Here is a 13871-nt window from a genome sequence, read left to right on the forward strand (position 1 = left end):
TACTTGGCTCTTCCTGTCTAAATTCATTATTCACTGAATTTTTCCATCGACTCTTTATAAACACAGGATCATTAAGCAACATCAGTATAATGGTGGCTAATTCCAGTAACACAGTGGGTTGTAATATTTCTATTACTGTGTGAAATCAACATGACAACTTTGTCCCTATCGATCCACTTCTATCAGTCAGTTCATTTTATTATCAAACACATGCACATTAACATAGCAAAAGAAGGGAACAGTTTGCCCTGCTGGCCCTTTAAAAAAAAGCTATCCAACTAGTTCCTTTCTCTTATCCGGTAAATCTATTTTTTCAGGGGCTGGTTTAGCACAGGGCTAAATCGCTGGCTTTGAAAGCAGACCAAGGCAGGCCAGCAGCAATTCCCGTACCAGCCTCCCCGAACAGGTGCCGGAATGTGGCTCCTAGGGGCTTTTCACAGTAACTTCGTTTGAAGCCTACTTGTGACAATAAGCGACTTTCATTTCATTTTTCATTTCAAGTATATGCACAGTGAGCTTTCAAAAGTTATTACTGAATCTGTTTCCACCACGCTTTCAGACCGTGCATTCCAGATCATAGCAACACTCTGCATAAATAACTTTGCATCTCTCTTCTCGTACTTTTGCAAATTATCTTAAATGTGTCCTCTCGTTATCCCGACACGAGAAAGTTTCTCTTTGTCTAGGCCATCAGAACCCTTCATAATTTTTAACACCTCTATTATTTCTCCCCATAACCTTCTCAGCTCCAAGGAGAACAATGCAGTTTTGCAACTCCATACAAATAACTGAAGTCCTTCATCCTTGGTATCATTCCAGTAAATCTCCTCTAATTCTCCTCTGCACCCTCTCCAAGGCTTTGGCATCATAAGATACAATAGTCCCGCTGAGATCTAACCAGTGATTTATAAAGATTCAGCACCAGTTCACCGCTTTTGCACTCTAAGCTTCTATTCATGAATCTGTCTGCTTTTTAAAAAATGCCTCATTCACTTGTTCTGGCACCTTCAAACGTTTGTGCATGTGAACCAAATCTCTCTATTCCTACATTTATTACACAACCTAGTTTACATCACCTCTCATCATTCTTCATTTAACTCAGTCATCCTTTCAAACCCAACTGATGACAACTTTGGACAATGAAAGATGCCTTCAAGTTACAGGTTCCACAAGAGAAATATCAAATGTCAACATGAAAGTACGAGTAGTTTGCAAAAAATAATTTATAACTGGCAAGTGATAAAGAGGCAATAATGTTCATGTATCAACTGAGTTCATCTCAATTCCTCAATGCAAATTAATTAAAACGACAAATAAATACATCAGTAACTGTTAATGATTTCTCATTGCCAGTATGTGGAAGTTAGCCTGATGCAAACAAGCAACACCATCTCTTTCTAATGCCTGGAATTAGTTAAGAATTTGGTAGAAAACCTGAAGTACAAAAAAAAAGAAAAATCACAATTTTAACAACTTCAATCAGTAAAATATTTGAATATAAATGGAAAACAATTGTGGTTTCAAAAGTAGCATTGAAACAGGTTAGAACCCTACTTACAAACGGATTGATTGCAATATTCTGCTACGTCTTTAAAAGCAAATAGATTGATCATACTAAATCAATCACGAGGAACGCATTACTTACCGATTCATCCAAGGCATAACGTAGACAGCCATGTTCATATAACACAAAGAATCTGCGTTGCCATTTCTAAAGATTGGGGGCAGAGGAGCAAAGAAGAATTACAATTTGAAGACCTGCAACAATTTGGTTCAACATTTTATACTGGAAACTAATTCTAGAAGAAGATCTCACTCGTGGAAACAAAGTCATCCAAGACAAAGAAGTGAGCTTTTATTGGAATCGGTTTTATTACCTGAATTATTCATTTGAAATACACTCAATTATTGCCTTTTAAAAGGATTTTTTTGAAAAAAATGTTTGGGGGAAATAACAAATGGGAAATACCACTTCTACTTCTACAGTAACATTTACACAGTAACACAAGCAGCTCCTCAAATTTTATTCTTAATAATTCCTCATTTAAAGTCAAATTCAATTTTTAAGAAATTAAATCTTCTCCCAAAACTTGCTGGTATAAATGTAATCATTTCTGGTCGAATACAATACTCTGCGTGAGAAAATCTCCTAATCATATCGCCAGTTAAATTCTACATCTTTTTCATATACAGTGAATGAATTCCACAGTGCTATAAAAAGGATATGAATTTATTTGCTTCCTCTCCATTTCCTGTAAATTATGGACCATTATAGCACAATAATAGTTAATTTGACTCAGATTGCACCAATACCGTTCTCAATGTAATCTAATCGCACTCTCTTCCCCAATCCAGGTACCTTCTCTAAACCTTCTCTATTTTCCGACCACACCAACTATTTCATTCCCATTTGGAAGAACTCATTCATTCCACTATTCAGATTCTTCCTCATTCAAAGGTCTTGTCCCTTCCTAATTTTACTGACTCTTGCGACAAATACAAAGTCGAGAAGACTGTAATAAAAGCAAAATTCTGTCGAAGGATCATATGGACTCAAAACGGTAACTGTTTCTCTCTCCACAGATGCTACCAGACCTGGATTATCCAGCATTTTCTGTTTTTATTCTAGAAGACTTATGTTTCGAAATGAAAAATGAAATGAAAATGGCTTGTCACAAGTAGGCTTCAAATGAAGTTACTGTGAAAAGCCCCTAGTCGCCACATTCCAGCACCTGTTCGGGGAGGCTGGTATGGGAATTAAACCGTGCTGCTAGCCTGCCTTGCTCTGCTTTCAAAGCCAGCGATTTAGCCCTGTGCAAAACCAGCCCCTTAGGGGCAATGTCTTTAATTTAGGATAAGATGGAGGAATGAAGGTCATGTGACTACTCTGCGTTCTGCTGACAAGTGTGGGTGGCTTGGTTGTCAAAGGGGGACCCAGGTCATCTTAGTAGAAGGTCATTGTTTACAATGGAGAATATTGTGCACCTTCTTTTAACACTGATGGGAAAGTCTACCACAAATGAAGACAAATACCACATGGGAGAACACTTGGGAATCGCTTCTTCAAGCAAAAGGGTGGTAATCGCTTCTTCAAGCAAAGGGGTGGTAAAAGTAGACAGTTTAAACTAAACAATCAAATGATTTTAAACCAGTATCAGTAAATTTGCTCTCACCAAGTCTATAAAGATATAAGGAGCCAGAGTGGATGGATAGAGAACATAGATCAGTCGTGATCTCACTGAATAACTGAACAGACTAGAGGACTGAATGATGATCTCTTGTTCATAGGAACAGAGATATCAGTTTTGACTCAGTGCCTTGGAATCAGAAGGTTCTGATTTCAAACCCCATTCTACAGATTTGAGTACATAATCAGACACTTCACGAGTGCTATGTTGTCAGAGGTGGTGGATTTCAGATGAGACATTAAACCCTCTCAAGCAATAACAAAAAATGTGATGGCATTTTCAAAGGAAAACAGGAGACATCTGGCACCCTGAGGAACATTTATTCTGCAGCCAACATCACTAACAAATTAAATTATCCATTTGGTGGGATTGTTTTGTGTGCAAATTGATGAATGTTACCCTGCCATGATTGTGAAGTGCTTTGGGAAATCCTGAGGTCACAAAACGCACAAGTCCACTGTTTTTTAAGTTTGTATAATTTAATTATATGTTTCATTCCTGTTCACACGAGGTAATCAAGATACTTCGCAAAATCTTATCATTGTAATGGTAATCAACATAACTAACCAAAATAGATGTCCCATGTCTGATAGAAATGGAACAATTCAGAAAGCTTAGTTAACAAAAGGACAGCCTAAGTAAAGTATTACATTAGTTGGGGACTTCCGGTGGCGGCCATGGAGTGGGGGACTTCTGGTGGTGACCATGAAGGGAGAGGTCACACTCAAGGTGTATTTTGGTGGTCCTTCCCCACCCATATAGGGATCTTTTTAAGGGCAAAAGATGTGCAAGTGCCCAGGGAAGGTAATACTCTGGTGAGTCTGGTGCATGGATCAGAGGATGGGAAATGCCACAAGAAACACCGAGCAATTGGAGCAGGGCAGTTCTTGTGGTGTGCCACAGGTCAAGATGGTGGAGGGTAAGGGGGCAGCACTGTCCGCCCAGTGGTCGATGAAGCACCTGGTGGAGTTTATAAATTAAGTTGCAGCAGCAGAGGAAGGAGGCCGCGGAGGATCTGGCTAAGGTGGTGGAGCAACTCAGGGCGGCGATTGAGAACATGGGGCACGGGGCAGAGGCCGGAGGCTCAGAGCCTGGCGATACAGACAGTGCAGGAGGCAGTGGGGGAGCATGAGGAGCGAATGGTCTCGCTGACAGTGGAGTTGGGGATAGTGGTGGACAGCCAGAAGAGTCGGAGAGAGAAGTTGGAGGATCTGGAGAATCACTCCAGACAACAGAATTTAAAGTATTGAGGGAGCCGCCGCCGCCAAGTATGTGGCAAAGATGTTGGAGCACTCATGGGGGGGGGGGGGGGGCCTGGCCTTTGATCAACCCCTCGAGGTGGATCAGGCGCAGAGGGCACTGAGGAGGCCACAGGTAGGGGAGCCGCCGAGGGCGCCAGTGATGTTGTTGCACTGCTCCTTGGACAAGGAAAACATTTTGCAGTGGGCGAGGCAGACCAGGTGGTGCACCTGGGAAGGAAGTGAGGTGCAGATCTGTCAGGATCTGGGAGCGGAACTGGCGAAGAGAGCCGGGTTCAACTGAGTAAAGGCGGCCCTCTTCAAGAAGGGAGTGACATTTGGGTTTTGCATCCGGCCCACTTGTGGGTGACCTATCAAAAGAAAAAGTGTTTTATTTTGACTTGCCGGAGGAGGTGATGGGCATTGAGAAACCATGGACTGAGAGGAGTATGAGGACACTGAACTTTGGAGAAAGGCTTTGGGTCTGTGGTGAAATGTTTGGGGCGAGTATTTTTTTTTTTTTAAATTCTTTGTTTGTTGGTGGCTGGTGGGATTAGATTGGATGGGGAGGTTACAGGCCTTGGGTGGGGGCCACCATGCTGGCTAGTTAACTGGAGGGGTTGCCAGGAGGAAGGCGGGGTGGGTGGTTACTGAAATGGATGTGGCTGGTATGGCGCAGTTGGGAAGGGAGGGATGGCGGTGGACACCGGTTGAATAGAAATACATATTTATTTATTTTTTTAAGTATTACATTAGTCTGTCTAAACTAGCTTGTGATGCCCAGAAAATACATTTGCATTAGAATTCACATTCTGGTCTAGTTATATTTGCCCACTTTGAGAAAACATGTATAACCACATTCATAGACCTACCATTTATTTTACACCATCTGGAGTATGTATTGAAGTCAAGCAGAGGGGCAAGAAAAGTATTGTTTCGAAATACTAAAATATGAACAAGAATTTTGTGCAGCTAACATAGGTGAGTCAAAAAATTATAGAATCCCAAACTTAGCTTGATAGATAACAACAGAACATTTGGCAAAAGGGAAAGTCAAGCGAAAAAAATTTTTTTCCCATATATTGCTCAACTGTGCACTGGCCAATGCAATTACCAAAGTAATAATTAGGAGAACTACATTCTTTTTAGCAATGAAATCAAAATTACTGAAGTACAAAATGTAAACTGAACATCACAGAACTTTTAAACTGGAGGGAAAATCTGGATAAATATTTGCATGTCTTCAAAATAAACAATATTTTGTGTATTCCTAAATGTCAACAAAGACATTAAGATTGAGAAATCTGTCTGAGAATGAGATCTCAGATAGATCTCAAGTCCTAATACAAAAGAATGATTTAAAGACAATTAAACTCTCCTCTTACCATGTCTCGATAAACAAACATTGCTCGAGATTCACTAGCAAAATAGTCAAATGCTTCACTTAGCTTAATGAATATACTTTAAGGTTAAGTGTCCACAAAGTATAAAAGATTTTTGAGAAAAAAGTTTTTGTTTCTTAAATCAAGACTGTTATCATCATAAATCAAGACTGTTATCGTCATAACATAATCCAAGACGTTCAAATGTTCTGCAGACAATTGAAGAGAGCAGAGAAGGGTTCACCATGGCCCAAATATGTCAGTATCTCAAAAGGTTGCAATGCTTGGCCATGGGGGTGCAAAAAATTCCTAGGTTTGACTCCTAGGTAATAAAATCAAACCATGCTTTTATCAGCTGGATCAATGACAGCAAAGTAGCAGAAAAGCACGCAGTAGACAAAGCTATACGATCCCATAATCAATGGATATCCAGGTCCAAGCTCTGCAGTACTGCCATATCCAGTCATGAATGGTGGTGAACAATTAAACAACTAACAGGAAACGGCAGCGGCTCCACATAAATCTCCATTCCAATGATGGGGGAGCCCAGCATAACACTACAAAATACAAGGCATTTACAGCCATCTTCAGCCAGAAGTGCCTCCAACGGAGGTTCCCGGTATCACAGATGCCAATCTTCATCCAACTCAATTGACTCCATGTGACATCAAGAAATGATAGAATTTATAATGCAGAATGAGACCATTCGGCCCATCGAGTCTGCAACGGCCCTTAGAAAGAGCACGCTACTTTAAGCCCACACCTCCACCCTATCCCCATAACCCAGTAACCCCACCTAACCATTTTGGACAGCAAGGGCAATTTTGTCCGGCCAATATACCTAACCTGCACATCTTTGAACTTGTGGGAGGAAACCGGAGCACCCAGAGGAAACCCACTCAAGACACGGGGAGAACATGCAGACTCCGCACAGTGACCCAAGTCCGGAATCGAACCGGGTACCATGGAGCTGTGAAGCAAAAGTGCTAATCACTGTGCTACCGTCCGCCCAGGCAGAAGGCATTGGATACTGTAAAGGCTATGAGCTATGGGACTTGACAACATTCCAGTACTGAAGACATGTGCTCCAGAACTAGCCAAACTGTTCCAGTACAGCTACAACACTAGCATTTACCCAGAAATATAGAAAGTTGTCCAGACATGTCCTGTACACAAAAAGCAAGACAAATCCAACACGGCCAATTATAATAATCTTTATCATCACAAGTAGCCTTACATTAACACTGCAATAAAGTTACTGTGAAAAGCCCCTAGTCGCCTGTTCAGGTACATGGAGGGAGAATTCAGAATGTCCAATTCACCTAACAGCAGGGGCTGGATTCACCGTACCCCGAAGCAGAAATCGCATCCGACGCCAGGTTGTAGAATCCATTTCCACGCCTGGAATTGGGACCGGCGCCCGAAAAGAGGCATACCTGAGAAGTATGCCACGCCGCGTATCCCCCACCTGCGGTCATTGCTTGATGCCCGTGCCCCTATCCTCCGCCCCCGACAGGCCGAGGTCCCGACGGCGTATTTCTAACATGGTCCTAGCCGTTTGGGAAACTCACAAGGCGACTGCGGACTCAGTCCGCGGCTGCCATGGTCGGGGGGCTGATCGGAGGGCACGGGGACCTCACACGGGACTGTGCCTTTATTGTGCGGGCGGTCCAGGTCAGGCGCGCGGCCAATCGGGGGCACTAATTCCACGGTCCAGCTCTGCAGTCGGAATCCGCCATGGAGCACGGCGCGCGTATCTGCGGCTGGAGCTGGGAGCTTCACGACGGCTCCCTGCTAGCCCCTGCAGGGCTGTGAATCTGTGACCTTTTGACGCCAGTTTTTCTGACGTAAAAGATCACAGTTTTCACAACAGTGTGGGGCATAGTCCCTGAAACGGAGAATCCAGGCCCATGTCTTTCGCGGCTTGTGGGAGGAAACCGGAGCACCTAGAGGAAACCCACACAGACAAACACAGGGCAGACTCTGCACAGACAGTGACCCAAGCTGGTAATTGAACCTAGGACTCTGGCGCTGTGCTACCCACTGTGCTATCGTGCTGCCTAGTACTGCCCGTACTGATCAGTCTACACTCCATCATCAGCAAAATGATGGAAGGCACTTGCACAGCAATACCCTGCTCAGACACTCAGTTTGGGTTCTGCCAGAGCCGGTCAGCTTTTGACATCATTACAGCCTTGGTCCAAACTTGAACAAAAGAGCCAAACTCCAGAATTTAGATGAAACTGGCTTCCCTTGACATCAACGCTGCATCTGACTGAGTGTGGCATTAAGGAGCACTAAAACAACTGACGTCAATGGGAATCAGGGGGAAACTTTCCAGTGGCTGGAGTCATACCTAGCACAAAGGAAGAAAGTTGTGGTTGTTGGAAGTCAAATCATCTCAACCCCAGGATGTTGCAGTAGGAGTTTGTCAAGATAGCCCCACCATCTTCAGCTGCTTTATCAATGACCTTCCCTCCATCGAGAGGTCAGAACTGGTGATGTTCACAGATGACTACACAATCTTCAGCACCATTCACAACTCCTCAGATACTGAAGCAGACTGTGTCCATATGCAGCAAGACCTGAGAATTATTCAGGCTTGGGCTGACAAATGGCAAGTGCATTCACACCGCATAAGTGCCAGGCTATGACCATCTGCAGCAAGAGAGATGCCCGTGCCCAGCAAGTCTCCCCTTGAGACTTCAATTGTATCACCATCACTGAACTCCCACCATCAACATCTTGGGGCTTGCTCTGACCAGAAACTGAATCAGCTATCAAGATACTCTACACCATCCAGGACAAAGCAACCCACTTGATCAGCACACCACCCACAACCTTCAATAGTCACTCCCACCACCAATGACACATAGTGGCAGCTCTAAGATACACTGCAGCAACTCACCAAGGCTTCTTTGACTGCACCTTACAAACCCTCAACCTCTACTACCTGGAAGAACAAGGGCAGCAGATGCAAGGGAACACTGCCAGCTTAAAGTCCCCTTCCATGCCACACACCACTCTGACTTGGAACTATATCACTGTTCCTTTCCTGTTGCTGCCTCAAAATCCTGGAACTTCCTCCCGAGCAACATTTGTGGATATTCCTACAATGCATGAACTGGAGGGTTCAAGAAGATGGCTCACCACCAATTTCTGAAGCACTATAAATGCTAATATGGCCAGCACTGCCTGCAGCCCATGAATGAATAAGTTTTAAAAGTTGAAAGGGGAAAGAACGCCCAACGTATTCTTCCTGTTTTCTGGAAAGCATCAGACATCGCCGGCATTTTATTATATTTGTATGCTCGCTAGAGCCAGCTGACATTCCTTGTCTAGGTGTAAACAGAATGGTAACTTGGATGAGTTTCTGCAACACTGCCAGCTCCTTTAAACATATACCGCATTATTAATTACCTTCGGGTGGAGCAGGGAAGAACAGAAAACAAAAAATCTAAAACATGCAGCTGCATCAAAGTATCAGAGCACATTCTATCCCCAATCAATCATTCGTATCATACCATAATCATGTATGGCTGAACAGCGCAGGACATTGGAGAACATTTTGTATATTTTATGAAAAGTATATCAGATGCTCAAAAGTCTTTACGGCATAGTGTAGATTTTACAAGCAATTTATTTCCAGCGTTTCACAGAAACATAGTGGTAATGTCATGATAAAAGTACAATCCCTCAGAATTGAATTCAATAATTTTTCCATAACCAAAGGTTAAGTTAACTGGCCTTTAATTACTCAGATTATCCCTTCCTCTCTTTTTAAAAGACGGTAAAAGGGGAATCCTCCAGTCCTCTGACACCACTCCGGTCATCAGGGAACATTGAAATAAATTGGCTTGCACAATTTCTTATCTTGCCTCTTTTAACAATCTGCCATACATTTCATCTGCCTCTGGCGATTTATCTTTCAAAGACAACAAACGCATCAATACTTACTTTCTTACAATGGTTACCCCGCCCAATACTTCACACTCTTCTGCCTTAACTACATCATCATCGGCTCCCTCTTATGTGAGGGCAGATGCAAAGTATTCATTAAAAACCTTACACATCCTCCACCTTCACAGTTACTTTTCTAGCCAATAACAGGTCATTCCCTTTTCCCAATTTTCCTTTTTAAATTCATTTACGGGATGCGGGCGTCACTTTTTAGGCCAGCATTTATGGTCCATCCCTAGTTGCCCATCAGAAGGTAGTGGTGAGTTGCCTTCTTGAACCACTACAGTCTCGGAGGTGTAGGTATACCCACTGCGCTATTAGGGAAGGAGTTCCAGGATTTAGCCCCAGTGACAGTGGAGAAACGGCGATATATTTCCAAGTCAGGGGGTGAGTGACTTGGAGGGGAACCTCCAGGTGGTGAGTTTCCCAGGTATCTACTGCTTTTGTCTTTCTAGATGGAAGTGGTTGTGGGTTTGGAAGGGGCTGTCTAAGGAAACATGGCGAGTGACTGCAGTGCATCTTGTAGATGGTACACACTACACACGGCTGCCACCGTTTGTCGGTGGCGGAGGGTTCGAATGTTTGTGGAAGAGGGAGCTATCAAGTGGACTGCTTTGTCCTGGATGGTGTCTTGAGTGCTGTTGGAGCTGCACTCATCCAAGCAAATGGAGAGTATTCCTGATTTGTCCCTGTAGATGGTGGGCAGGCCTTTTTGTTTTTTTGGGGGCGGGGGTGTCAGGGGGTGAGTTACTCGCCGTAAGACTCCTAGCCTTTGGTAGCCATGGTATTAAAATGGCTAGTCCAGTTCAGTTTCTGATCGATGGTAATCCCCAGGATGTTGATTGTGGAAGATTCAGCGATGGTAGTGCCATTGAATGTCAAGGGGCGATGGTTAGATTCTCTCTTTTAGGAGATGGTCATTGCCTGGCACTTCTTGTGGCACGAATGTAACTTGCCACTTGTCAGCCCGAGCCTGGATATGTCCAGGTCTTGCTGCATTTGGACATGAACTGCTTCATTATCTGAGGAGTCACAAATGGTCACTATGCTATTTCTGTACTTTACCTATTTTTCCTCATCCTATCTTCTTCGCACTTCGTCACCCAAAGGGCTCGATATGGCGTTCCTCCCCTTTTTTTTTTAAAATGGGAACAGGTTTACTCTTAATCCTCCCTTGGGGCAGCACAGCGACACAGTGGTTAGCACTGCTGCCTCACAATGCCAAGGACCCGGGTTCACTTCCAGCCTTGGGTGACTGTGTGGAGTTTGCACGTACTCCCAGTGTCTACATGGGTTTCCTCCCACAGTCCAAAGATGTGCAGGTTAGGTGGGTTGACCATGATAAATTGACCCCTTAATGTCCAGGGATATGTAGGTTAGGTAGGGTTACGGGAATAGGGCAGGGGGTATGGATCTAGGTAGGGTGCTCTTTCAAAGGGTCGGTGCAGACACGGTGGGCCAAATGGCCCCCTTCTGCATTGTATTAAAAAAAAATCCCTCAAATACTTTCTAATGCACTGACATGGAAATGCCAGCTGTTCCAAGTCCACTTTTGCCAAACCACATCTCAGACCAAGTAAAATTGGCCTTGTCCCATTTAGAACATTTACTCCTATTTAATCTTTGTCCTTTGCTATCACAATGCTAAATCAACTAAATAATGATCATCGCCACTAGAGTGTTCTAGCTCTTTCCATCTGCCCAACTACATTCTCCAAAATAAAATCCAGATTTTTCTTTCTCTCGTTGGACATACCACATACAGGCTAATAACTTTTCACAGAATGCAATTTAGGAATTCTGTGCCCTTTAAACCTTTCACACTGACTGGATCCCAGTTAAACATGGGAGTAATTGAAAGTTCACACACTGACTGCCAATGTTTCTGCATGTGTTAGAAATTAGCCTACACATTTGATCCATCTCCCTTGATTGGTCATCTATGGTACATTCCAAGGAGTCATTCAATGTTCTATACTTCGCCTTTCGAGTTATTTAGTTCAAGCCAAGCAGTCTCATTTGGCAATTCCTCTTAACCTATTATCCCTTGCCACTCCACCTCCTTTTTATCTCCTCGTCTATCTCATCTCAACGGAATACCCTGTAACTGAGATATTAATCTGCCTTTACTGCCCCTCTCTAAGCCATGCTTCAGAAATAGCTTCTTCTGATACACTTTGGAAGTAATAATTTGACACGGATGTATTCAATGAACGTCATGACACTGGGAGGTTCTGTGACAGGTTAATAGGGTGGTGAAAAGGCAAATGGGACACTTGCCTTCATCAATCGAGGCAAAGCAGGGAGGTCATGGTGGTTTTGTATTGAGCTTTGGTGAGGCCACAGCTGAAATACTGTGTGCAGTTCTGGTCGCCTCATTATAAAGTAAAGTTGCCATTGTCCCAGATGACCACAGATTGTTTTCCCCTTTGAGAAAGAGAGCTGACTGGTGATGATTAAACCAGAGGATCACCACACCTCAGGCGAGGAGCAAGATTAGGAAGGCAGGTCTTCAAGAATAACCGCTGCCAGTACAGGGACTGAACCAGTGCTGTTGGCCTTGCTCTGCATCGCGAAACCAGCCGTGCACAGCCAACTGAGCTAAACCTAGGGAGGAAGCTAGGGAGGAGATTGCTGAGCCTTTGGCTTTGATCTTCTAGTCATCTTTGTCTACAGGAACAGTGCCAGAAGACTGGAGGATAGCAAATGTTGCCCCCTTGTTCAAGAAGGGGAGTAGAGACAACCCCAGTAACTATAGACCAGTGAGCCTTACTTCTGTTGTGGGCAAAATCTTGGAAAGGTTTATAAGAGATAGGATGTATAATCATCTGGACAGGAATAATTTGATTAGAGATAGTCAACACGGTTTTGTGAAGGGTAGGTCGTGCCTCACAAACCTTATTGAGTTATTTGAGAAGATGACCAAATAGGTGGATGAGGGTAAAGCAGTTGATGTGGTGTATATGGATTTCAGTAAAGCGTTTGATAAGGTTCCCCACGGTAGGCTACTGCAGAAAATACGGAGGCATGGGATTCAGGGTGATTTAGCAGTTTGGATCAGAAATTGGCTAGCTGGAAGAAGACAAAGGGTGGTGGTTGATGGGAAATGTTCAGACTGGAGTCCAGTTACTAGTGGTGTACCACAAGGATCTGTTTTGGGGCCACTGCTGTTTGTCATTTTTATAAATGACGTGGAGGGGGGGGTGAGTAAATTTGCAGATGACACTAAAGTCGGTGGAGTTGTGGACAGTGCGGAAGGATGTTACAAATTACAGAGGGACATAGATAAGCTGCAGCGCTGGGCTGAGGTGTGGCAAATGGAGTTTAATGCAGAAAAGTGTGAGGTGATTCATTTTGGAAGGAATAACAGGAAGACAGAGTACTGGGCTAATGGGGTAAGATTCTTGGCAGTGTGGATGAGCAGAAAGATCTGTGTCCATGTACATAGATTCCTGAAAGTTGCCACTCAGGTGGAGAGGGTTGTTAATAAGACGTATGGTGTGTTAGCTTTTATTGGTAGAGGGATTGAGTTTCGGAGCCATGAGGTCATGTTGCAGCTGTACAAAACTCTGGTGCGGCCGCATTTGGAGTATTGCGTGCAATTCTGGTCGCCACATTATAGGAAGGATGTGGAAGCATTGGAAAGGGTGCAGAGGAGATTTACCATAATGTTGCCTGGTATGGAGGGACGATCTTATGAGGAAAGGCTGAGGGACTTGAGGCTGTTTTCGTTAGAGAGAAGAAGGTTAAGAGGTGACTTAATTGAGGCATACAAGATGATCAGAGGATTAGATAGGGTGGACAGTGAGAGCCTTTTTCCTCGGATCGTGATGTCGAGCACATGGGGACATAGCTTTAAATTGAGGGGAGATAGATATAAGACAGATGTCAGAGGTAGGTTCTTTACTCAGAGAGTAGTAAGGGCGTGGAATGCCCTGCCTGCAACAGTAGTGGACTCGCCAACACCAAGGTCATTCAAATGGTCATTGGATAGACATATGGACGATAAGGGAATAGTGTAGATGGGCTTTAGAGTGGTTTCACAGGTCGGCGCAAAATCGAGGGCCTGTACTGTGCTGTAATGTTCTATGTTCTAAACCGGC

The 13871-nt window shown here is 43.8% G+C and overlaps 1 protein-coding gene across 2 annotated transcripts in view; it reads right to left on the reverse strand.

The window, feature by feature from the left end:
• Window positions 1-13871, reverse strand: part of LOC140395378 (uncharacterized) — a 663783-nt gene that overhangs the window by 571009 nt on the left and 78903 nt on the right. For both annotated transcript variants that reach the window (XM_072483065.1, XM_072483066.1), the window contains exon 3: window positions 1646-1711. In XM_072483065.1, the coding sequence (XP_072339166.1) occupies window positions 1646-1711 (66 nt within the window). The remainder of the gene's footprint in view (window positions 1-1645; window positions 1712-13871) is intronic.

Source organism: Scyliorhinus torazame, chromosome 18 (assembly GCF_047496885.1).
Source record: "Scyliorhinus torazame isolate Kashiwa2021f chromosome 18, sScyTor2.1, whole genome shotgun sequence".
Lineage (NCBI taxonomy): Eukaryota > Metazoa > Chordata > Chondrichthyes > Carcharhiniformes > Scyliorhinidae > Scyliorhinus > Scyliorhinus torazame.